The 25794-nt window shown below is 38.8% G+C and overlaps 1 protein-coding gene across 10 annotated transcripts in view; it reads left to right on the top strand.

Moving 5' to 3' along the window:
* MGA (MAX dimerization protein MGA) overlaps positions 1-25794 on the top strand; it is a 65181-nt gene that overhangs the window by 18206 nt on the left and 21181 nt on the right. For 8 of the 10 annotated variants that reach the window (XM_064512605.1, XM_026095825.2, XM_064512604.1 and 5 more), the window contains 15 exons: positions 186-1116; positions 1466-1553; positions 1690-1785; positions 5861-5989; positions 7944-8042; positions 8983-9629; positions 10475-10832; positions 11772-11995; positions 12852-12992; positions 13398-13470; positions 14840-15360; positions 16975-17272; positions 19023-19658; positions 20272-20571; positions 22108-23822. In XM_064512605.1, coding sequence (XP_064368675.1) covers positions 186-1116; positions 1466-1553; positions 1690-1785; positions 5861-5989; positions 7944-8042; positions 8983-9629; positions 10475-10832; positions 11772-11995; positions 12852-12992; positions 13398-13470; positions 14840-15360; positions 16975-17272; positions 19023-19658; positions 20272-20571; positions 22108-23822 — 6256 coding nt within the window. The remainder of the gene's footprint in view (positions 1-185; positions 1117-1465; positions 1554-1689; positions 1786-5860; positions 5990-7943; positions 8043-8982; positions 9630-10474; positions 10833-11771; positions 11996-12851; positions 12993-13397; positions 13471-14839; positions 15361-16974; positions 17273-19022; positions 19659-20271; positions 20572-22107; positions 23823-25794) is intronic. The other 2 variants (XM_064512607.1, XM_064512611.1) reach the window with 2 other exon arrangements.

Raw genomic sequence — 25794 nt, 5'->3', positions numbered from 1 at the left:
AGGCTTACTTCTGAAAATGAAAGCTTCTAAATAATTTACAAGCTTTCAGCTTTGAGGTCTTTGACAGACTTGTATCTTGAAGCACTTTGGAAGTTGTTTACTGTATGTACCAAGGATTATGGGAGATCATGAAACTCTGGTAAAAGAAGAGATTTGATAAACATCTTGTATTTTTTTTCCTTTAGTCCCATTGCTAGCAGTTATGAAAGCAGTTCCCGTGTGGCATCCCCATTGGATCCAAGTGGACACTTCAATGTAGTCATTAAAGAGGAACCAGTAGATGACTATGACTATGAGTCAAGTATTTGCACCCAAGGAATAAGTGTAAAGCAAGAAGATACAGATGAAGAAACGGATGAATATTCCAACACAGATGAGGATGATCCCATTGTAGAAAAACACCTGAGGAAACACGGTGATATGGACAGAAAAGACGGAGAGTTCAGGCCTCGGAAGCGGGTACTCACCAGTCCTTCAGGTGTTGCCAGAGCAAAAATGTTAAAACTGGATAGTGGGAAGATGCCTGTAGTCTATTTAGAACCATGTGCAGTCACAAAGAGCACAGTGAAGATATCTGAGCTGCCTCAGACCATGCTGACTGCTTGCAAGAAAGAGAAATCCCCTTTGAGTGCAATACTGGATTCCTTGCCTGTCTGTTTTGAAAATCACAAAGGTTCTTGCTTAAGCACAGCCATTGTAACTGAGGAATTAGCTATGAGAAAACAATCTCCTGGGAGTAAAGTGTCACAGAAGTACTGTTCAATCAGAGAAGCCCAGTGGGCTCTATCAGAATCACCTAACTTTAGTCTCAGGGGCTCAGTCAGTTGTCACTTTTCAGCTAAAGAGGTCTGTGGAAGAAGAAAGTCTGGATTACTGAAGAATCCTCTGTCCCAGAAAGGCCCTGGTACCAGTCAAAATGCCATATCATCAGGTCCAAATAAAAGAGGAAGACCACGGAAACTGAAAATCTCCAAGGCTGGTCGACCACCGAAAAGTATAGGAAAAGCTGTAATAACAAGCAAGAACACCTCTCTGGGCCCTGGGAGTATCCTTCCAGATGTGAAGCCAGATCTTGAAGATGTGGATGGAGTCCTTTTTGTGTCCTTTGCATCAAAGGTAAATCTGAACTGTTTCGAATAAAATTCAGCGCCCTGTATGATGTCTCATATTTAACCACTTTGTAGTTACAAGCTGAAAGTAAACTGAGTTTTGAATTTTAAACTGAGTTTTAAGATTTATGACCTCTGTTCTTTACAAATCTGTTCTTATCTTGTCTCTATATTCTTCATAATGTTTTTATATGTTTTAGTGACTTAGGGAGACATGTTGGGAGCTGGAATTCTATGTGTAAAAGATGGTATACTTCTTTATTAAACAGTCTCATGTTTAATGATATTTGTGGCCTAGTTTGCATCTGGGTCAGTGTTTTAAGGCATTTTATACTTAAGGCTCTTTATGTATGTAGGAAGCTCTTGACATACACACTGTTGACAGAGTTGGAGGAGAAGAATCACAGAATCTTCAGGCTCCTTTGTTAGCTACAAATGATCCAGGTACCTTTTTGTGTTTTCTGCAAGTGGATTTTCCCTGCAACAGGGAGTGTATAAAGATGCACTGGAAGATAATCATTTAGGTCAGTCTTTTTGCATAGTAAATGATAAATGTATATTCTCTCAATTTTTTGAGCAGACTGTCAAGCAAGGATACAAGTACTGGAAAAGGAGTTGATGGAAGAGCTGAAGACCTTGAGGCATAAGCAAGTAATACATCCTAGTCTTCAGGAAGGTGAGCATGCGGTGTACATATTGTTGTGCCTGATTGTATAATAGACTTGATTATACTGAGTGCATAGTTTCCTACTGGGTGTAATATTGCGTATGCTTAATACAGCTGGGACCTGATTTTGGTTATTTTTGCAAACAAAAGTTATTGAAAAACCTACATGTGTGTATGTGCCAGTATGAGAATATTAAAGGAATTGAGTCTGAAACTCTGTCCAGTTTCCCTCTTGCCACTTGTAACAGTGAGAGCAAATCTAGCACTTCTGGCTCATTTTTTTTCTTAGAGGCTTTAAAAGTAAATAATATCTATAAAGATGGTAATTTTTCACACATTTATTTATCATCATGTTGCAAACTGGAAGAGGTGGAGGAGGCAAAAGATCACTCCTGAATCTCGCACAGAAGAGCAAGAGGCTTCATGTTAATATATTCCTTTTGTGGAAGATGCTGAGCCTTCAGATTTTAGGCCTTGCCTGTTTTGTAATGAGCTAATCTTTGTAGAGAACAGATGGAGCTGTTTTAACATCTGTGTAGAAAGTAGCCAGATGCTGGTACATGTTGTTTGTCCAGGATCTAGAAACCCAGACACATGTAACTCAGACTGCGTTTGCTATATTTGCATTGTTTTTTCTGAGTCACTTCAGATCCAGGTTCACTAGCTGAACAACCTAACTTGCAGCTTGTGATTCTCATTGACATACACAGCAGAACTTACATTCTCTCTACCGATGATGTAAAAAGTCTTCAGCGATGGCAATCTTGAGGCCAATGGCTTTGTTATAGGCATCAGAGAAGCTGATAAAGAAATTGATCCAAGTGGGAGTGTGGTACCCTGTATGTTTGAGGTTCTGGTACTGAATTTTTCAAATGTGTTAATTGTAGTGTGTAGGGATTGAGGTGCCAGATACTGATTTTTGGCTCAGGTACAAGTGGTTCTCGTGGGTCCTGATGGAGCTTCTACTGTGAAGAATCCTGGATTATCTCAAATGATTTATGCATTGCCTAAGAAGAGAGCTAGACTGAATCTTTGCCCCCCATTTTAAAGGGACAATGTTTTGCTTCTTGGTAGTGTTGGACTGCCAGTGTTGAACTTCATAGAGCCACTGTTTTATATGGCATATAAACCTGAAGTTGAGATACCCAGCAGCCTGAGAACTTCTGATTGTAGCCATGCCTACAAGCCAAGAATGGCACAAGTCAGGAGAAGCAGGTCTAAATGGAGAAATAATCCAATGCCATGCTAGTTTCTAGACCCATCCAAAATTTTCTGCTAAAGATTCTTGATTTTAATTGTACTTAAAACAGGCAAGGCCAGGGATATATGTTGCTGATACCAGTACTAAATTTGGGATCGAAAGCTGCAGGGCTGTTGCTCTCTATCGCTAGTGCAGTCATTTTCATTTGAGTATGTCTGGTACCACATTATAAAGGGACGTTACATTGTGCAGAGTAGCAAAATGGATCCAGAAACACCCCTTTTGATTTATGGTGGCTTCTACTTGGCATTTGCCTGTACAGTAGTGCTCAGTCACTTTTCATGTGATAGTGAAGTTGTTCTGTAAACTTACTTACATGATAGTAAATGAAATAAACTTGTGTGCTTGTCAGGAAATCTGTGGGTTTTGTTTTTGCTCAGATCTGAGTATAGTCTTTCTAACTCTAAGCAGTATCTTTTGAGGAATGCTCATTTTGCCCTTCTTTGGGAAGAAGGTGACTGTCTTCCTAGTGGCCGTTATTTTTGTTAGAAAACCTAATGAATTCCAGATACTTGGTTAGTACTTCCTTGTATAACATTAATGGCATAAGAATAAAACAGTAAAAACTTTGTTTTGGAACTCATCTCCTTTGGGAATCTGAAACAATCTGAATTTTTTTTTGCTCTGATACTTGGTGCAGTTTCAGGAAAAAAGATTCATACAGACTTGATGAGTCCATGTCTGTCTTATCTGGAGAGGATCAAACAGTTCAATCTCTATCACTCACTCTCTATAAAGAGATGTTGTAAAAAATCATGCTGTCTTTACAAAGAAACAAACAGCACCCCTCCTTCCCCCTCAAGTTAAAAACACTACATGTTTTCAGCTGGGTAGTGTGTACTTGTTGAAGATAAGGCAATTTTTAATGACCATTCAGAAACACGCCAATATCTGAAAGGTTTAAAGCAGCAGTGTGAAGTAGCTTGCTGACCTGTTATCAGACATCATGCTTCAGATTTAGCAGCTGGGTCTGCTGGAAAAGGGAGAAGGTTCTTAATTTGCTACTACTTGAGTACAGCAACTGAAACCTAGCAATACTTCTGGGACAGTAAAAGTGAAGCTTACCTGTCATGTATGGTGAGGTCTGTGCTGACATGTACTTGATGCTGCTGTTTGTTCTCTTTAGATTGTTTGTGTTTACTCCATGATGCACCTGTTTGTTGGAGTCATCCTCTGCTCTTTATGAGGATGTTTTTCACTTTACAATCCTAAATTTGAATAACCAATTTTGCATGTGGGTGAAGTTCTTACTTTTGAGTGTTAAACAAAGCTAGACTTCTTTTTGAAGGTGGCAGAATGATTCAAGTGGAGTGTCAAGAAAAATAATCTCTGCTCTCTTTTTTTTAATGTAGTTTGAAAAGAGATGGATGGCATGTTGACATTTGACATGTTTCTGTACAAAATGGTAGATTCATGTGTTTGCTGCCCATTTCCTTATGCAGATTTGAAAGTTACCTCTCACTAGACTGTGTTTGATAAAGGTATCCATTTTCATGGCCATGTCTGAGATCTGTTCCCTGTCAATTGTTTTTAGACTGCCAGTAATCAGGTGACTGTGTTGCCAGTTGCAAGCATAAATGTGTACCACCAACACAAGGTTTGTGCTATATGTGCAGATCTCACTTTGTGTCCTAGGCCTTGTGAAGTCATACAACATTTTCACTTTCCAAACTCAAATATTTAAAATGCAGATTTCCAGACTTGTTGGCAACAGGAGCAAGACTTTTAGATTTCTCTAGTTAAAATCCAAAATAGATATTCTTGACTTCAGACTGTAAGATGACTGACTGGCAACAGTCATTTCTTGAATTCATTGTGTAACAGTACTTTCTGAAAGATGTACTGGTCAAATTTACTAGCCTGTTTTTTTTCTTAGTATTTCTACATCTTTATCTGTTTTGCTATAGGTAATATATCTTTTGTGGCCATGTAAAGTCTTTAAATTTAGCATTTTGGGGGAGTTAATGAAGGAAGATGTTAAAGGCAGTTAACTGTGGTGGCAGCCAACAAAACGGATTGTTTAATTTTCTAATAGGCTGCGGTCCCGTGTTCCCCCCCCTTCCTAAAACAGAAGACAGGCAAGAAGGCAGGCTAGTTTTGAACATATCAGCAAGGATGGCCTGGAGAGAAAACAAAACAAAAGACACACCCCCACACCCCCCAAAAAACCCCAACCTACTGAAATCGGGATCATTTGGTGAACTAGTCCTGAGAGAGCCATCTGATTATAACTTAGTATTATCTTGTTTTCTTCTGCAGTTCTTCAGAACTGTAATGTAGTTTCTCTTATCTCTTATTGCTGATTGAAACTGAAGTATGGATGGCATGTGGTATATGTTTTTGCATAAGAATAGCTTTCAGTAGAAAAGGGAGTGAGTGGTACCACTTGCAGGATTGGTAACTCGTATACTGCGATGAAACATTAAATAGTCAACTGAGGTGCTTCAGGCAGTAAATCTGGCTTTCAGGGCTGTAAGTGGTACTAACTTGAAAAAGTACTTTACTGCTAAAGTGGGTAGAACTCAGGTATTTTGCTTTCTAAATTTCTATGAAAACTTAAGTAGTAATCAGGAAAACTATCAAGTCATTCCATTTTTCATTGACTCCCCCTTCCCAAATTACCCTTAAATTCGTAACTGCTGCGAATCCAGTGTAGGTAGCATTTGTGGACACTGATGCTCTTTTCAGTTCTCTTAAAATGCGTGGTGAATGCTAGAAAAGCTTGTATATGACTTAGTCGTTTATTTTTTAATAAATATCTTGACTTTTTTTTCCTAATCTCTTTTTGCCTTGAGACATTTACTTGATATTTGCCTCTTTTAGTGGGACTGAAGTTGAATTCTGTGGACCCAACAATGAGCATTGATTTGAAATACTTGGGTGTGCAGCTACCTCTTTCCTACTCAAATTATTCTTTGTGGAACTATCTGGGAACCAATCCCAATTCTCCAGGTGAGTAGAATATGCATTTGCTGAAATCCCAAGTATTATCTTTTTATTATTGATGGTTGGAGGACAGGAATGGCCACTTAGTTAAACTTGGTATCTCAAAAGAGATTAAAGCACTATTACAGTAACAAAATGCAGTTTCTGGCCAAGTAGTTCTGAGTAATTTTGACCGTGTGGTCTTCAGCCTGTGGTCCATTAAAAGAATCTGTCTGGCTTACTTTATGCATTCATGTTTTATCTGTTGGACTTGAATTTTCTAAATATAAACATACACCTTACCACTCTTGATGTGTTCAGAAAAAACCCAGGCAGTCTGCCCGTCTCTAATGTTGTCTACATCAAAACCAAAACAGTTGTCTCTTACAGTTCCAATTGTCAGAGCTTTTCTTGAGGCATAGAAGAGTCTGAAGCCCGACTTGGGGGCTAAACTAGCAACGTAGTGGTATGCCTACAAGGGGATCATAATTCACTTGCATGCTGCTGTTTATCTCTCTGTTCACGTTTTGAAAGTGCCTCTTGCTCTTTCACAGGAGTCCTCTTTTATCCCCTCCTGCCCTCTGCTTTACCGCTTCTTGTTTGTCCCACTGGAAGCAGTGTGCTAGGAGCACTGACTCCAGATCTGTGATAATCCTATTTTTCTGGTTAAAAAGATCTTTAAAAAACATCTATAATAAAACATAGCCAAATAGCATAGCATGCGTTTAACCTTTGCAACAGGGTTTTGTACCCATTCTGTCCTTCAGCAAGGAGTTATGTCTGGTTCTTTGACGGTTACATACTTCTGCATGTTAAGAGCTTTAGCTTAGTATGCATAGAGAAATAAATAAATGAAACCTTTTGGTTTGTTGTGCAAAAGTGAAAAAATGTTTTAGCTGGATTGTCATATATGCAAACATCTTCCCTCTGTTCTAATGGGTAGTGTTCATTTTCAGTGGGCAGGGATAGTGAACTTGAAAGCAAAAAGCTAAGAAAATTAAAAACAATCGTCAAAAATCCTGGAAGAGGCTTTTGACCAGCTGTGCTTTTTTTTTTGTTTTTGTTTCCCATTAAGTATCCAAACAAATGCATTTCCCATTTTAATGTGACCTTAGTTCTAATACTGTTGGTAGGTACTATTTTTCATAAGAAACCCATTTCTTGCCCAAAGTATGGGAGTACTTATCTTCAGTCTCTTTCTCCTATTGTAATATTTCTAGCACACTGTCTTTCTCCCTCTGCTGTTTTTGGGAGCTGGTAAAGAGGCAGAGCTTGTATCGCAGCTCTTGTTTTCACTGCAGAAGAGGCAGATTCAGTTTGGGAGACCTCAGTCAGTTCAGTGTCAAATTTCAATTTTTCTAGCCTAGCAATATGTAAAACAGCCACACAGAGCCCTATTTATATTCCTAGAATATGACTTAGCATCCAGAGCTGGTGGATAATTTGACAGAGCTGTCTTTGTTTGCATTTTGTGATTATTCCCTGTCACTATCCCTAATTCATAGTCAGCCAAATTTGACAGAACAGTGAGTGTTCAGTGAAGTTTCTGCAGGTCTTGTAAAAGTCATTGGCTGAATTAGGGGGACAAATTCAAATTATTTTCTTTATTGAGGGAGGCAGTAGTATGAGGTCAGTATTTTTTTATGTTTCCTTTTGGCCTGCTAAATAGCTGAGCCTCCCATTAGTGTTTTGGAACCACGTGCTTGCACCATTGATAAAGGAAGAAGGATAGAACTGAAAATACAGGAGAAAACAGCTTTTGTAGAGCATGGAAAATGTGGGTACACATGAGAATTCTGCACAGGAAACCAGGCTTTGTTAGTTATTCTGTTATTAAAAAAAAAAAAGTTTTAAGTCTTCTTATTCTGGCTTTTGATTTAGTACTGTTCATCTGTCCGGACAGGAATAAGCAGAGTTTGCCAAGACATTGATTACAATCAAGCTTGACTTATAAACTGAGGCTAGCTTTCTTCTTTTCCAGATACTGGATTTCCTTTTGTTTCCAGGACAGGAAAAACAAATGATTTCACCAAGATTAAAGGCTGGCGAGGAAAACTTCATGGTGCTTCTAGAAATGAAGGTAAAAAAAAAAAAAAAAAAAGTGTGTGTGATCAGTGTACATATTTCTAATACACTTTTCTTGACCTATCAATAGATCTCGCAGTTTGCTTGTTGTGTGTGTCTTAATAAGAGATTTTTTTTAATATTAAAACTGTAATGAATAAAGAATTTATTGGTACTGCTTCCATGACCAGAAAGAGGGCTTATGGGCAGAAGGGAGAAACTTGGAGTTACTTATTCTGAGTAAGATAAAAATACAGATACTCTGTTTTACGCAGAAGGATTGAGTGCAGGTCAAAGACAGCACCGAAATAGCTTTTGGGGGGTTGTTTGTTTGTTTGTTTTTCTCTTCAGTGCTGTGCTTACTTGAGAAAGTATGATAATTCCAGAATTCTGGTGCCCCAAAGAACATAATGAACTACAGTAATCTTATTTTTTATCAGTGTGTTTTTAACTCATACTAGAAAGGATATTCCTTGCATACTAAATTAGTTCGTCCTGACTCAGAGGAAATAAGATATTTGGCAATAGATATTTATATATCAATATATTATTCTTATTTTGAATTTGAGATAATATTTATATTGTAGCCTCCACACTTCAATACAATAGGATGTTGGAGTATTCTAGGTGTATTGTGGTATACCAGGTGTGATAGATGTGGTGTGTTAGGTGTAGGTGTGTTAGATGTAGACCATCAAAGCCATTTGCATTGAAGCACTGCCTGTTGAAGACCTACAGTTTTTGTGAACATGATATATATGTAAAATTTCCACAAAAGCAGTTGTTCAGAGAGCTAGCTGTGTTTCAGAGTGGGTCATGATAGCATTGTTTATATATTAAAAAAAAAAAAAAGTATACTTTTTCTAGAAATGTATTTACCTCTGTTTTTTAATTATTACTTGTCAGTGTGCTTTCCCAGGAGTTAAAGTGCTCTTGAATTACATATTTTTTTTTAGGTGGTAGTTCAGAAGGTTCCTTGAAGAATCGCTCAGCGTTCTGTAGTGACAAGCTGGATGAATACCTGGAAAATGAAGGGAAGTTGATGGAAACCAGTATGGGATTCTCTCCTAGCACTCCCACTTCTCCTGTGGTGTATCAGCTTCCCACCAAGAGCACCAGCTATGTGCGAACACTAGACAGTGTTTTAAAGAAACAATCCACCATAATTCCATCAACATCTTACACATTCAAGCCTGTTTCTGTGTCATCTACCTCTAGAAAGACAAAGACTCAGAACAGACAGACATCTTCAAACAGAGTAAAATCATCCTACAAACCTATACTGCCTTCACCTTTTTCTGTAAAGCAGAAACACAGCTTTTCAGCATCAGGGGAAAAGGCTGCTAAGTCCCTCTCAAGTAGCAGTTTGACTAACCAAGGGGATAATTTCATGGTCCCAGCTCTAGATGAAAACATACTACCGAAACAGATTAGTTTGCGCCATGCACCGCAACAGCAACAAGCAGCTCGTCCACCAGGTTTGTCTAAATCTCAAGTGAAGTTAATGGACTTGGAAGACTGTGCTCTCTGGGATGGGAAACCACGGACCTATATTACAGAAGAAAGAGCAGACATCTCTCTGGCAACTCTGCTCACAGCTCAGGTAAATCCGCAATAGTTTGTTTCCTTCTTGTACTGTTACTTTTCCACATCTGTGCACTTTTATAATACTGCTTACAGATGCACAAAACAAGACTGAAGCTGTTAAGGAGAAACCAAATCATGTTTCTTTGTGTTGTGGTCTTTTGGCCAGTGAAAGTTGGGAATGGCTGACTTAGTGTAGTATGTGGAAAAAAAAAACTCTGTTAACAGCATATGTCCTTGCAATGCTCTTTACTCTTTTTGCCCTCTTTAGAGGGTGGAAAAAAGAAGACTAATACAATTTTGCTTCAGTTTGTCCTTATCTATCCAGCATCTTAGATGCCTTGGAGGCAGTGCAGTTGAGCTTTTGATTATGTTCCTTCATTTGTATTGTCCAGTAGGAAGGGGTTTATAACTCCTATGAGAACTTTGTAAATACAGTGTTGAAAGTTGATGAGAGTCATTAATTGTTAGTTATCTCAAATTTGCACCACAAAAAAAATTTTGGTTAATACAGTTTCTTTTCACTAACTGCATTTCTTGACAGTTCGTCGCTTTTTTCCAATAGCACCAACTGCAAAGAAATCCTGGTCATGTAACTTGATTGTCATATGATAATCTTTTTTGCTGTTTTTACAACCAGCTTATTATCCAGATTGTTTAGATGTCTCAAACTGCCTCTCAGAAGACTTCAAATGCAGACTCTCCTCTGTTCTGTTTTTCAGTATAAGTGACAAATTGTCACATTAAAACTATATAGTTGCAGGGATTGTTCTGAATGAACTCCAAATAATTAGATTTTGTATATGATTAATTTCATCTCATTAAAATTTCAAATGTGTACTTATTTTTTTTAAACCTTTTTAGGCTTCACTCAAAAACAAACCTATCCATAAAATAATAAGACGGCGAGCACCTCCTTGCAATAATGATTTCTGTCGACTGGGATGTATCTGTGCCAGTCTAGCATTGGAGAAACGTCAGCCTACCCACTGCCGCAGGCCAGACTGTATGTTTGGTTGTACTTGCTTGAAGAGAAAAGTGTTACTGGTAAAGGGAGGATCAAAACATAAGAAAATACTGAAAAAGGCTGTGCGTGGAAATCTTGTGTTCTATGGAACGCAAGAGGAGCAGCAAGAGGATGAAGATGTGGAAGAAGAGGGTAATGGGGAAGAAGATGAACAGAAGCAGAAAGATAAGAGGAAGAGAAAAAGGGTGGAATACAGTGAGTATTGCTGGGCAACAGTAATTTCTTACAGCTTTGCAGAAATTACCTGTCTTTGCAAGGGATTTTTGTTAGGACATAACAGCAATCACATTACTAAATCCAGAAACGGGAGTGAGTTCCAAGAGATCTCTGCAGCATCTGCTGTGGTGTATGTAACTGACTAGCGGCAAATCACACTTTTACCTATCTGGTCAGCATTTTTGGTGCTACTCAATTGTTTATCTTGATCAAATACCTAGAGTTTATTTTGGATAATTTAAACTCATACTCAGCTTTCCAAACCTCTGCTATCACTGTTGGTATTCTTCATTGCCGTGTTCACAGTGTTCTCTCTTTTTCTTTAAAACTGTATTTTGAATTGCAGTATATAGCTGCATAAGTTTGACTTCAGTGGAAATGCGGTAACTTATAGTAGTTTCAGGTCTGGCTTAAGGTATGCTCAGAAAAATAAATTGGCAAAAATTGACCATGAATTTAAATTTTCAGCTTCTTGCTAGTAGTGTTTTTAGCAATATCTAAAAACAGAAATGGTGTTGCCTAGTGTTAAACTAAAGGCAGCTTGTACAATAACTTAATTCTTCCACAGAGCTGTGATATAAAGTCTGATTTTTTTTTGGCATTTTAAAGTATACAGCATCAGTGAAGATCACACAGTCTGTAGCATTTTTCCTTATTTGCTGTCACTGTACAAGCGAGAAACAAAGATTAGCGTAGTATCATTTTTATTTTCATTTCCTGTTGTTTGTGGAAGAAATCGCAGTCACTTTTGGCTAGAATTTGATCCAAGTAAAATAAACGGTAGTATTTTCTGGCAGTGTGAACTAGTGATTGCTACATGGCTAGATCTTAGGCCCAAAATAAGATTTCTGTTACTGCTGTATTAGATTATTTTTCCACTTACAAGTTAACTGTTTTTATTTTTCCTTTTTTTTTCAGCTATCTGTGACTCGGAGCCAGAACAACCTATTAGGAATTGTCCACTGTGGGTGAAAGTAGAAGGTGAAATAGATCCAGAGCCAATTTACATCCCAACACCATCTGTTATTGAACCGGTTAAACCTGTGGTATTGCCTAGCCCAGAAGTCTCACTTTCTAGTAAGCATAGATCTTCCAGCGGAATGAAACCAGGCAGAGTGTATACTCCTAAACCCAATCCAGTGGTAAGAAAGGAAAAGAGATATGTTGTTTTTTTTCCTTTGTATTGAAAATTTAAAAAAGCACTGCTGAAACCTTCTGTACTAGCCCATTTTAGATAAAAATTTGAGACAAAAGCCCAAGATTTACTGCAGATGGGTATGTTGATAAGTTAGGATGGATTGACTGTGTATAAATCTTTAACTGTCAGTCTTGTGTTGAGGATTTATCTTAGCAACACACAGATGATGAAAGGTGATTGTGATTCACTAAGAGCTTTTAATTAAAAAAAATGCAATAATATATGTTATTTTTGAAAATGATTGCTGGTCCCATATAATTAAGTTATTAACTGCATAAAGTAGCCTGATTAATGAATGACTTGCCAAACAAATTCGGATACACAAGATGTATGGTGGTTCTGGAGGCTTTTTCTGTTCTTGTTTGAGGTTTTGCTGCCAATACTGAAAAAGTCTGCCTTTGCCTTTACCCTCACCTTTATCTAAAAAAAGTGACAACAGCAGTAGAGAAACTTTTTCAGACATAATTAGGCTCAACAGAGTTGCCATTTAACACATACCAGATAAAGTTAGATAATGCCTGACACTTGGGATTTTCTCTTGTTTAGAAGAGTACCTAAACAGTGTTTGGGTGCCCTCCCCACCCCCAGATGTGGACTGAGCTATGATATTGAGGAAGAAGATTGAGGCTGAAATGCTGGAGCTTTCTTTTTTGATATTTTCTGTTGAAGTGCTGTTAGAATGCAAAACTGATTTATAACTCTTAATGTGCATGTGAATTGGAGTGGTTTACTTCTCTCTCTCTCTCTCTCTCTCCCCCCCTCTCTCCCCCTCTCTCTCTTTTTTTTTTTTTTTTGGTTAGATTCGAGAGGAGGACAAAGATCCCGTCTATTTGTACTTTGAAAGTATGATGACCTGTGCTAGGGTCCGAGCATATGAACACAGGAGAGAGGAGAAAAAGCAACAGAAAGACCAGTGCAATTTAAAGAGCTGTAGTATAAAGGTAAGAAATCACACAGCATCCAGCCTATATCAAATAATAGGTAGAAATATTGAAAACGTGAAGTAATTTTTTTTCCAGAAACTCATACCTGACATTAGGATCTGACTTGCATTTGATTGTGATAGAACTGTGGATCCTAAATCACCTCACAGTGCTGGTAAACTTTTCTTGTTACCGTGATTGAAACTGTCGTGTCTTGGAAATTCCTGGCTCCCAAGTGCTTCATCGTATAAGGCTGGAATGTTTATTGTTTGGAGACTTTTTCTAAGATGAAAATTGTATTATTAGCAAAGTTAAGATATGCTGCATAGTTGTGAATGATACTAGTTTATTTTGTGATGTGATTTAGTATGGAAGAGGATACACAGGATGGATGTTTTTTCTTATGATTCTTTCCTCCTCTAGGAGCAGGAATCAGACCTTCAGCCTCCTGAGAAAGCAACCTGCGAGATGGACAAAGACACAGATAAATCTGGAGGTAAGAGCTGAGTCTTCAGTATACTTCAACCACTTGATAGTATCATGTGTTTGGCTTTATTAAAAAAAAAAAAAAAAAAAAAAGCCCATTTGCTGGGGGAGTTATTGCAGTTGCCAATAAAAACTTTATGATGTGCTTGCAGTTGCCTGATTTCTTAAGCAGTTCTATATGTGTAATGTGGGAGGTACAACAGGCTAAATATCTGGTACCTACTGTTGCTCTAAGGTTAAAATGACCATAATTACAGTAACTTGGTTAGCAATAAAAGATGTTATCACACAGCAGACTTGTGTTCAAGAGTGATAATAAGATACTTGGGAAGGAATGGAGGTCGCTGATTTTGTGTATGTGTGTTTTTGTTTGGTTTTGTTTTCTTACCGTTACTCTCTAGTTACTGAAGAAATAATAAATATCCAAATGATGCTGTGAGGCTGAGTCCTTGTGTTCTCTGCTTAGAATTGTATGGGACAAAGAAGTGCCTATACTTTGTTTGGAACTGCGTGATGTTGAATTCTTTAGTCAAGCTGAAAGGTTGAATTGAATTTTTGCTGCACGTATATTAAACTGGATGTGGGTTTCTAGGTCATGAAGAAGTAGGCTAGACATCTGTGTTCTCTTTCAGTCTGAAGTGCCCCAAATCATGTTCTGAACTTTAACACGAGACATTAACTAGAGGCATTGTGTCATCCACTAATGAAATATAGCTGCCTTTTTAAGCTGAAATCTTTTACTGTTTGATGTGTACAACAGCACTCTACATTTAAGGATGGGAATGGAAAAATAATACCACTAGCTGAAAATGCTGATGAATTGGTAGGTCAAAATTAAAACTTGACCAGGACACAGGGCTCAACATCCTTACAGTTTTGCAAAAAGTGCCATTGGATCTGTAATGACAACAAAAGGTCATGCTTCTATTTTACGTCTTCTGCAAAAGACAGTTCTGCTAGCAGCACGTTTGCCCCTAATGTCATTATAGGACACTGGTCCTTTTCTGACTCGAAGGGAAAAGCGCCATCTGTTGAATAACCAGCGATGCTTTCTACTGCATGTTGGTCTTGCTTGGAGGTCTTTCATCCATGTACTGAACCAACCCAACTTTGTTTAGCTTGTGAGATGCAATGGGATACAACCTGAGATGCTATGGCTGCAGGGAATGAACCATGAGAAATAGTTACTTTAGTTTTGCAGTGAATTTCTGCTTGCTTATAAAGCTCTGCAAAGGGAAGTGATGCTTTGAACAGATTTCATTACTTTTTGTCCTGTGTGGCTGAGACAAGGGTGGAGGTGGGCAGAATAAAACTGTTTTAAATATCCAGGTGATTAAAATGCCATAGTATTGCAGAAACCTATTTCAATTCTTTCTCAGAGAAAAGCTGGTGGTCTTCCCGTAGTGAGGGGGATTCTTCCTCCACCTCCTATGTTCATCACACCACTCCAGGTGGACCAACCAAACTTATCGAGATTATCTCTGACTGCAACTGGGAGGAAGATCGCAATAAGATCTTGACCATCTTATCACAGCATATCAACAGTAACATGCCACAGTCCCTCAAAGTGGGTAGCTTCATTATTGAATTGGCTTCAGAACACAAGGCCTGGGATGAGAAGAACCCTCCTGTCTACTCCTCCAGAGTGAAAATTTCAGTGCCATCCTGCCAGGACAAGGATGAGAAGCCTGAGATACCTGTCTTGGAGACTCCCGATAGTGGAGTGCCATCACGCAAAACCCCAGAAAATTTAAAGTTCTTGCGGGCAGACACGCTGGACAAACTACGGGAGAAGTTGCATGGGGGTAAAGGCTTGCCTTTTTATACAGGGCTTTGTCCTGCAGGAAAGCTGGTCGCCTACAAACGCAAAGCTAATATGAGTCCCTCAGGCTTGATCCAGGTGGGTCCCTCTGCCTTTACTGTGGAGATTAGATTCAGTTTCTTCTGGTATCCCAGAAGCCCTTAAAAAAGGGAAGATAAACAGACTTTTTTTTACCTAGTCTTTTGTCTGTTTGAACAACGATTCTCTGTATGTGGGAGACATTCCTGCCTCTTCTATAAGCTTGTCCTTTTTAAGATTCACTCAGGAGATCTGTTTGGAAATCTGAAGCCTGGTAGTTTAGATTCTTTTTGGTCATTTGGGTCTTGGTGGTCCAAGTGCAGAATTTTTCTCAAGTTCTTTCTGGTGCTTTGGAAAACTTACTGCAAATGCAGTTGACAGATAATACTTTTAAATGAATGGCTGTTGGAGGCCAGAGTCTTCTATTTTTTTCCCTCTCCCTAAGAATGTGTACACTGGGACAAAACTTTTAAAAGGAAATTGTAGACATTAAGTTGCCTTTTGTTATAGCTTATTGTTAATCTTCACTAATAGCCTTACTGCCTCGTCTTTGCAGAATGTATGTTGGTCATCAAGAGACTTCATAATCCTAAGTTTAAAATGAGTCATTTCACTGCATTATCATGCTGCCAACTTGGTATTATCAATTAATGGTAGGAACTGTAGGGTTAAGATGAAGATGTATGCTTTTTCAATCAAAGATATTTGTAGTTATAGTAACATCACTTGCAGAGAAGGCATTAGATTTGGAAAGTGAGAGTAAAATTTCTTTTCATGACATTTTGCAGGTATGGTGCCCTCATAAAGAGAATCTAATGGAGGGGAAAATACAGGGGGAGAGATTTCCTGTTTTTAATAGTTGATAAATAAAGAGTCCAAGACAGACTTTCAGGAGTGACTTCTGACCCTGAGTATTAATAAATAAATAAATAGGAAACTGACTTTATCAATAAAACATGTTAAATATTTATTTGACTTTTAGAGGGTAATATCAAAAAACTTGAAAGTAAAATGTAACATTACCAAAAAATTAGTGTAAAACTTCCCATTGTCTCTTGACCACTAGGTTTAAAGCCTGACATGTAGAAAGATGCTGTTTTTTCTCTCTCACAGGCAGCTGGTTACAACCACAACTCTGAATTTGAAGTCGGTCAACCCGTAGTACCTGAATTACCGTATCAAATGACAGTACAGATAAAAAAAAATTGTCAACACTTTTACAGGCTTTTTAGAGTTTTGTCCCAGTGTGTATGGCTTTAAGTATTCTTTCTTTTGTGATACAAGAGTTCATTAGGTTTGAGAATTTTATCTAAAATTGTCCTTAAATTTGAAAAATTATTTTTAGTCAGGAATGTAGCATAAGTAGAAGGGCAGGAAAAATATGTGCTAGCTTCACTCTACTTAAGTTCAGTGACTGCTGGTGTTCCTTTGGAGTCTTTGGTTCTGTACGAGGGTCTGAGTAGCATCTAAAATCTCAGTGTTATAAAGATATAATCCAGTTGCTTTGAGTTACCCTGGGCAGAAAGGAAATTAGGAGTTCCCATTCTTAATTGCAATGTTATTCTGAAAAGAAGACTTGGAAGTCCCATGGAATGAAACGCCTCTCCAGAGGTGGTGAATTAGCATTTTTTTTTCTTTTTTCTTCACAAAATTTCCCTTTTCCACTTTTTTCAGGTTAATGGTAAAAGTTATCCTCAGGCCAAACTGCTTTTGGGACAGATGGGGGCATTACATCCCGCCAATCGGCTAGCTGCTTATATCACAGGCAGGCTGCGACCCACAGTACTTGATATCTCAACTCTCAGTACTGTGATCTCCAAGGTAGCATCCAATGCTAAAGCAGCTGCTTCCGGGACACCATCAGTCCAGGTGCCCACAACATCAACTCCCAAAACTACATCTTCCACCAGCACTACTTCAACCCCCACTGTGACGACTCTGAAAGCTCATGTCCCAGCACAGAGACAGATAGGTAGGTTGGAACTTATTACTGTATTTTAAATTGCGTGAAGCTGAAATAAAAAGTGAGCGTACAGCGTTGCTGTTGATTTCAGTGCAACAGTGCATGTTGCCTTTGGCTGAGTTGCCTACCTAAACTGCCTCTGCAATAAATAACCTCTTTATCTAAAACAGAAAGTTTTATTTTGACTTCAAAGGTGTTGACTGTTAGTTATTTTATTAATACTACTAGAGCATATTTTCAAGAGACAAGAGTGGATGGAGACACTGAATGTTAAGCTTGGATTTTTGTTTTGAGAATTTTCTATGGTTTTTAATTGATTTTCATCATACTTTGAGAAGTTGTTAAGGTGAGGGTTAAAAGTAACAGGATGACTCTAATCTGTGGTTCTTCACTGTTTGTTTTTCTGATGATATTGCACTTGTAATTGGAATTCATGAGAACAGCAAAGATGCATGAAGCAACACAGTGAAAGACAAGATGATCCAAATCTGGATTAGGGAAACAACAGGTGGGCAGCCAATACCACACCAGCCTGTAATCTCATTGGATTTCACAAGCTAAACAGGGTTGGACTTAGTCAGCACTTGAATAGGAAACCCTCCAGAGCAATAAATAAATACAAAGTATCAGAAGACGCATGTGGTACTCATATCTGAGTTGGTACTGAAATGGTTACCCCAGCATGGCAAGAGGAGGAATTGCTCTTGAATGTTGCATTTTGCATGAGTTATAAAATCTAGCACCCATCCACATGATCATTTAAGATCTGAAGAAGCTTTGCAAGAGAAAAGGATGTTACCTGTGTCCTGGCAAAACTCTAACTTTTGGTTAATTGTGTTGTTTTTCGGCCTAAATTTTCCTTGCAGTGTAAACGGAATGTGTTGCTTTCTCTTCCTGTAATAAAACTTCTTGTAATACATATTTACACAATATTAAAGAGGTGGCTGCATTTCATTGATGGGTGAAGTGATTGTTGCATACAGGATTTGCTAAGTGTTTTGGCACCTTCTGGGTTAAAGATGCTATGTATACGAATAACTCAAATATTTAAGTGGGGCTTGCCCAGTAGTGATGCTCTGCGCTGTCGTGCTGTATACCCAGTTTCTACCCCTCAACTGTAGGAGTCTGGAGTGATGCAGATTCAGTATTCTGATCCCTGATGAGCAAGGGATGAGGGGAAGGAGCTTCCTAACAGTGATTACTTCCAGTTCATTAAATTTGTCCCATCCAGTCCTCAGCTTCACGAAGTCATTGCAATGAGAAGGGGACTTGGCAAACCCTATTCCCTCCCCCCTCCCAGAAGTGACTGTGTAACGAGGATACAATAGCAGGGGCATGAAAACCAAGAAGCAGTGAAAGAGGAAGACTGCACAAAGAAGCTGTTACAGGAAGAATTTGAGATTTAGAAAATATCTTATCAGCCCAGTATCTCACTTAGCTGTTTGTTTTCATGTACTGAAATTATAATTCGCTGTTGGTAGTTCCACAATAAAGAACATAACCCCTCAAGACCTGATTCTTTTGTATGGCCAGGAAGAAGTGCAACAGAAAGCTATAGAAGTGGGATATAACAGCTGTATTTCTAATAATATAATAACTTAAGGCATGTTCAGGACTGCCCTGAAGGTTTCAATTTAGTTGTAGTGTGCTCTTTAAGAAAATGGGGGCCTAAATTCTTGCTGAAATGAGTATTGTAGCACCTCATGAAAGGCAAAGAGGAAATCTATTAAAATTTTGACCTGCAAGTTTTTATTTGCAGCTGCACGACCCTCACCTGGTGGTGTGTTCACACAATTTGTGATGAATAAAGCTGGAGCCCTACAGCAGAAGATTCCTGGAGTGAGCACACCCCAACCTCTGTCAGGGCCGCAGAAGTTCAGTATCAGGCCTACACCAATAATGGTTGTTACTCCTGTGGTTCCCTCAAGGCCATCTTCAGTTCACTGCACTGTCTCTCCTGGGGTCACTACAGCCACCACCACTTCTCCAGTCACTGTAGAAAGTACCGGTGTGGCAGTATCTACTGTCACCACTGCTAGCCAAACAAAAGCTAGTGAACCTGCCTGCTCACCTCCTGGAATTACAGTCACAGGTGCTCCTGCGACACCTGGAATTAACACCTGTACTGCTCCCTCACCCACCACACCTACTGCCACTGTGAACATAACAAAAGCAACTGGGATAGCTACACCAGTAGCAACCATATCATTCCCTAAAACTGTAGTAACAACATCAACAGTTACTCGTCCTGTTCCCACAACGTCCACTTCCACAGTTGTACTGACAACAACTGCAACAGCTACATCTGTGGTGACCACACCAACGTCCTCTGTTGGCTCTGTTCCAATTATACTCTCAGGAGTTAATTCAAGTCCTACACTGAATCCAAAACCAGGTAAGGCTTGGGTGCTTCGGATTGTTACTGCAAACACTTTTTTTTTCTTTTTTTTTCTCTCTCGTCTCCTTCATAGCTGGAATAAAGTCTGCAACTGTAGAACCCAATTTAAATACAGATTTGCTCCCCTCATCCTTCTTTCCAAAATAGGATAAGAAATGTAGTCTCCAAGTTGCTTGTTTGAGTCCAGCCTAAGCTAGTAGAGAAGAAAAAAACGTAGCCATCTGTTCCATGACTGCTATGAAATGAGTTGGAAGTCTCAAATCATTTCTTGGCCCATAGAAAAGTATAACATAATTATCACTGCAATTGCTAGAATTGCAGTGTTGGCACAGAGTACAAGAAATAGGCATGGAGTTACCCTCTCATTTTTACATGCGAGTCTTCTGGGTCATGATTGAGAAATGTTGACAGACAGTGAGAGGAAAACTAACTGGCCTGTTTCATCCTGTGTATGTTCTGTGAATAAAAAGATACTGATGTAACAGCTTTTGAGTAAGTTTAAAGAGATGGAGATGTTTCCAAAATGCTTGCACTTGTTATTACTACAGATAATGTCTGATTGGTAGGATGTTTCTTGAACTATTTTTATAAAACTTTTAAAATTTTTCAGAGGATGCTGTTCCGCAAGCTACAAGTAAGACTCCCCAGAAGATGTCTCCTGGAGCAGAAAAACGCATAGGACCTCGATTGTTGTTGATTCCAGTGCATCAGACATCTCCTGCTTTGCGACCATTAAACAACATGCAACTTCCTCAGAGACAGAGGATGGTCCTTCAGCCTCTCAGGAGCCCTGGTGGTGTCAACCTGTTTAGACATCCTAACGGACAGATCATTCAGCTTGTCCCACTGCATCAGTTTCGAGCTACTGGTGCCCAGCCCAATGTGCAGCCAGTAATGTTCCGCAATCCAGGTACAAAGTTCAGAGTTTGTCTTGACTGTGTAGCGTATTACTTGGAAACAGACCATGCAATAGATGTCTCTGTGATGCTCGTTTTCTCTCCTGAAAGTAATTGAACAGAGTGTAATTTGGTTCTGTATGAGTAGTTAGAGAACATGAAGTGTAATTGTTCAGATGTAATGCAACTTACACACTGTGCATCTAAAATGCAGAAAGTACAGTTAATTGCCAAATTGTCAAAATTTGGGTGTTTTGTGCTGCAAGTTAAAAGGCCTCTGTGTGTGACAAAGGAGCTACATGCCCCGTCTTGCATTACTTAAATGAAATTATGTAGATCTGAGGATTTAAATATAATTCTTGTTGGATATTCTTCTAAAAAGAAAGAGCTGTTACCTGTGCCTTGCTGGATGTATTGGCTTATTCTTGTTACATTTCACAGATTTGTTAGTGCTCTTACGCTAGATATTCGGATTAAATGTTACACTACGGTATAAAATTGCTGGGCTTTTTTCCTCCTTGCAGTGTGAGAAAAATGTACTTGATTTCTCAGATGTTTCTCTTTTTCATAGTGAAGGCAGGATTGGAAAAGTTCCTTTGCTGTTAAATGGGGGAAGAGATAGAATTTGTAGGCATCTGACTGAATATAGGTAGGATGCTTGTTGAGAGTACTGTTGTACATATTTATAAATAAAACATGTTTATAAATAAAACATACTTTAAATACATTTTTATTTCCCATCAGAATTTTTCTTCTGTTCCCCTCCTTATAAAGAGGCAACTTGAAAAGATGGAGGCAGAATGGGATTGAAAATTGAGGTGTGGGAGCAAGAACAGTAGCTGACAGAGCTGCATGGGGAGAAGAGTAATGGGTCAGGTCACTTGCAGAAAAATACTCCTGTGCCTTAGCTGAAGTCTGAGCATGAGATGTAGTAAATCAGTCAAAAAGTGCATTAAAGTTCCTTTCTAGTTTTAGGTTTTTGCTGTTCCAGGAGAAACTAGCTGCCAGTGGCTGTATTTTTTTCCTCTTTGTTTCAACGGAGATCCTAGCAGGGATCTAATGAATGTGTGGAAGAGCTCACTAAGGCGAAAAAGATCATGATATAATCACATGATCTTGTGGTAGTTCTTCTCTGTGGAACTTTTTCTGAAAAACAGGTTTTTTAATTAAACATTTTTATTTTGCTTTGCTTGAGAAAATCTAGTTTTCCATTTTTCCAATAAATGGGAAAAAGTGAAAAGTAAAATGAGGGGAACCTCAACTAAATGCAGTGCCTTTTTGATTAAAATTCTTATTAGTGAAACTTGCCATTAAATCTCTCTCAGTTCTAGTAGCCATCCTATGTGTTTTATAGGGATGTTTCATGTAAAAAATCAATGGTAAAGCTCTCTTTATGCAGTACAAGATCTTTCACTGAGAACTTGTGATCAAATACCTGGTTTTATTGTGATCCTTGAACTCTGGCTGCTTCTAGTACAGCATCAAATACTAAAACTAAAAGGAAAGATTGATTGAAGGAAGTATTAATTGGCATTTTATTTTCCTCACAGGATCTGTTGTAGGAATTCGGTTGCCTGCCCCTTCCAAGCCTCCTGAGTCACCTCTATCTCCCACTTCCTCTGTGTCTTCCACTTCTGCCACAAATTCAGCCACACAAACTGCGGGACCAAAGTTATCCTCTGCAGCTAATCTGGCCACTCAAGCATCTTCTGTTCTTCCTTCGGTACCAAGTTTTGTTTCACAGGCAGGCACTCTGACTCTGAGGATCTCTCCTCCTGCTGCTAGCAGCATGGCAAATCAAACAGGCTCTGAGTCGAAAATAACCTGCAGCTCAGGTGGTCAGCCAACTACTACTGCTAGTCTCATACCTTTACAGTCTGGCAGTTTTGCTTTACTTCAGCTCCCAGGACAGAAGACAGTGCCAAACTCCATTCTTCACCATTTTGCATCTCTCCAGATGAAAAAAGATTCCAAGAATGTATTCCAGAAAGATGACTCAGGTGCTACTCAGCAGAAAGAGAATGGGAAGGCTTCACGCTCAGAGGAGGTTGAAGTTGTGGAGTCAGAGGTCACGGTGTCAGATAGCAAACCAGAAGAAAATGAGGAGTCAGCTAATCAGTCACATAATGTTGAAGAGTCAGCATCTGGCACAATCACACCTGACAGAAATTCCACTTCATTGGAGACGGCGGAGAAGGATTCAAGGGTGCTAGAGGGTTACTCAGATGACGTTTCCTCTCTTCAACATGATGTTTCTGCAGATGTTGTGTCATCAGATCATTCGTACATCAGTGAGAAGCCAAACGATGAGCAAAACAGTGTGGTCACTGAGGAGAAAGAGGATTCTGTCCATTCTGAAGCTGTGGTAGAGGCTCTTTCAGCTAGCTCTGAAACCATTTGTGGATCATCAGATCAGCCTTTAGCTGCTCCTGTAGATAGTGAACATCCACAGAGTCTCGAGAATCAGGAAACTGCACAGCTGAAGACCCGTGGAAAGGAACAAATACGTGCTGAACACACAGAGAAACGAGGAAAGGAAAGAGAGAGAAATGTGCAGGCACCGATCAAAGAGGGTCACAAGGCAAACTCTGTGCAGACACAGGGTCAAAGAGAGCAAGACGCACATCTAGAGAACAAGGAGAAGGACCAGAGAGGGACTGGACTGCCTCAGAACAAAAGAGAACATCAGGATGGTGTTTCCATGCATCTGGAATTGGAAAGGAAGGAGTACAAAGACTCTACAGAAGCAGAAAGCATAGGAGAGAAAAAAGGAAGGAAGTCTGACATCAGTTCTGCGAAAGAGCAGGATAATGCTTTAGGAGAAAAGCAGACAGAACATACTGAGGAAGGCAAAACAAATGTCGCCACACAGGAAACCAGTAATGCCTCTTCCCAAGAACAAGGTGCTGTTGATTGTCAGGAAGAGATGAAAGCAGTTAAAGATGTTGTAATACATGCCAACAGTTCTTGGAGCAAAATATCTAGCATTGCACCTGCCCTAGAAAATAAAAGCGATACAGGTAACAAAGCTGATGCATCTGATAAAGGTGACTTCCTGATGCCGGAACAGAGGGCACAAGAACCCAAGCATCACAAAAAGGGTTATATGCCCACTATTGATATTACTGTTGATGATATGGAAGAGGAGGAGGAGGAAGATGACGACGACGATGAGGAGGATGAAAAAACGGATGATTCTGCCGATGAGATGCTGGATGGTGCTTCTGACTTCCCAAGTGAAGAGGAAGTAGATGTTGAAAAAGTGGTAAGCGTTTAACTATTTATGAAGGGATTCCTTTTTTTAGTTGAGCAACAAACACATCAGAACCATGGATTTGAAAGACTGTGTCCTAGAATTTAGTTTCTTTAGAAAATCTAGATACGGGTCCAAGTGAAAATATTTTTCATTTGTTAGTTAAATAGCTTTTTATAGTTAGCATTATGTGGGCTTCCAGATGTTGTCTGTTTCTCAGGTAAGAACTGAGTGACATTGAGAAAGCTGTAATGGAACTGTTGCATGTTGTCTTCCTCCTGTATTGACTCAAGCAGCTTGGTTCCTCATAATATGACTTAGGATTCTAAAACATAGTCAGTCCAGTATTTCTGCTGTTCTAAGCTGTTTCCTTCTACCTAGATTTGTAGCCCTGAGGAGTTAGCATTTTTTTCTGGAAAATATCTTTGGATTTGTCCTTAAATTCTCTTGTAATTTAGCTACAAATTTGAATGTCAAAGCTGTCATTCTGTATTCAACAGAAAACAAAATTGATGCTTAAGTTGCAGAATAAACATAACAATGTAGTTAACATAGAAAAGGTATCTTCAGATTTTAATGCTTGTAGAATTCCCATCAAATTCCATCCCAGACCTAAAACAAAACAATCCCATATATATCTACTTGATATATTTGATAATGTCAGTATGTGACTAAGAAACAATATATTGTTATCAAAAATACATGGATGTTCAGTTTTGGAAATGATCCAAATGAATGCCAAAGTAAGATAGCCTTTTCTTGGGATGAGATAAACGTGGAAAGAGAAAAACTAGACTGGAGAAGAATTTAAGAGCAGATTAATTAAAATTTGAAGTAATTGTGTTAGTGTGTTCAGGATTTTGAAAGCAAATAATTCTTTTAGCACTTTTGTATTAATGTAGTCCTTTCCTAGTTGAAAGCCAAATTAGACTTCTTTCTCTTCTAAACTATATGCAGAGTTATTAAATTAAAAGCCAGCAACCAATGCTTTTAGAGAATGTATTGTATTAAACTTCCAGAAAAGTTAACTAATCATTTAATACTCCATCTCACAACCTGGCTGCATGAGGGTGAGGGTATTGAAAGCAGCTATAATTTTTTGTTGTCTTGTTTGAGTAGGATGGTGCTCACTTCGTAACAATTCTGTATGCTTCCATAACTTTCAGCAGGGTTATCATCCAGTATGACAACCGTGTTTAATATGTACCAGACACCTGCTAAGCTTTTCAGACAAGGAAGTCTTAGGGATTTTTTGGTAAGCCATTGAAATCGTAATATTTGGGTCACAGGTCGTTGGTTATCAGGGTAGATGTTAAAGATTGTTTTTGTTGTCCTACACAAGTATGAGGAAACTAAAAAATAATAATCACCAGAGATTACAGGAAATGTTTGTTTTGGAAGAAACTTACTGTACAGGTGTTAGAAACTACTTCATAAAATGTATCTTTAAATGTATTTTTTTTCTTTTTCTGCTTTTAGAATGAGGTGGTAAAGTATGTAAGGGTGTGTCTTCACTGTAGCTCACACAGGCTTGACTAAGCTAGCTTTGATTTCTAGAGCAGTAAAGGTGAGGAACAACAGATCTCATAGTGGATGGTCGAGCTCGTCTGAATATGTAAATCTCTAGTCCTTTTCCTTGAGAGATTACTTCAAAGTAAGGAGCTTGTCAGTGAGTGGAACATAATTCTATCACAAAGAATAGAAGGGGCCAGAGAGCCCTAAAGTTTGGCAGGATTGTAGGTAGAGGGATTCTTCCCTACTGAAGATCTCGGAAGGTCCACAGAAAGAGGAAGGCACTTCCTGATTGTCTGTTTCTCCTGTACTCCACAGGTCTATTGGTTATGATGGTTCCTTAGTTCATAAGGAGAGAGACCCATTGCTGTTAGAATCCATTGCATAGAAAAAAAGAAACAGAGCAGTGTTGGTGTCTCTCTTTGCTGTCTTCATGTTGTATCCTTGAGAGACCAACTGCCTGAAATGACAT

The sequence above is a fragment of the Dromaius novaehollandiae genome, chromosome 5 (genome assembly GCF_036370855.1).
Source record: "Dromaius novaehollandiae isolate bDroNov1 chromosome 5, bDroNov1.hap1, whole genome shotgun sequence".
Taxonomy (NCBI): domain Eukaryota; kingdom Metazoa; phylum Chordata; class Aves; order Casuariiformes; family Dromaiidae; genus Dromaius; species Dromaius novaehollandiae.
This window is presented reverse-complemented; position numbering and strand designations above follow the sequence as displayed.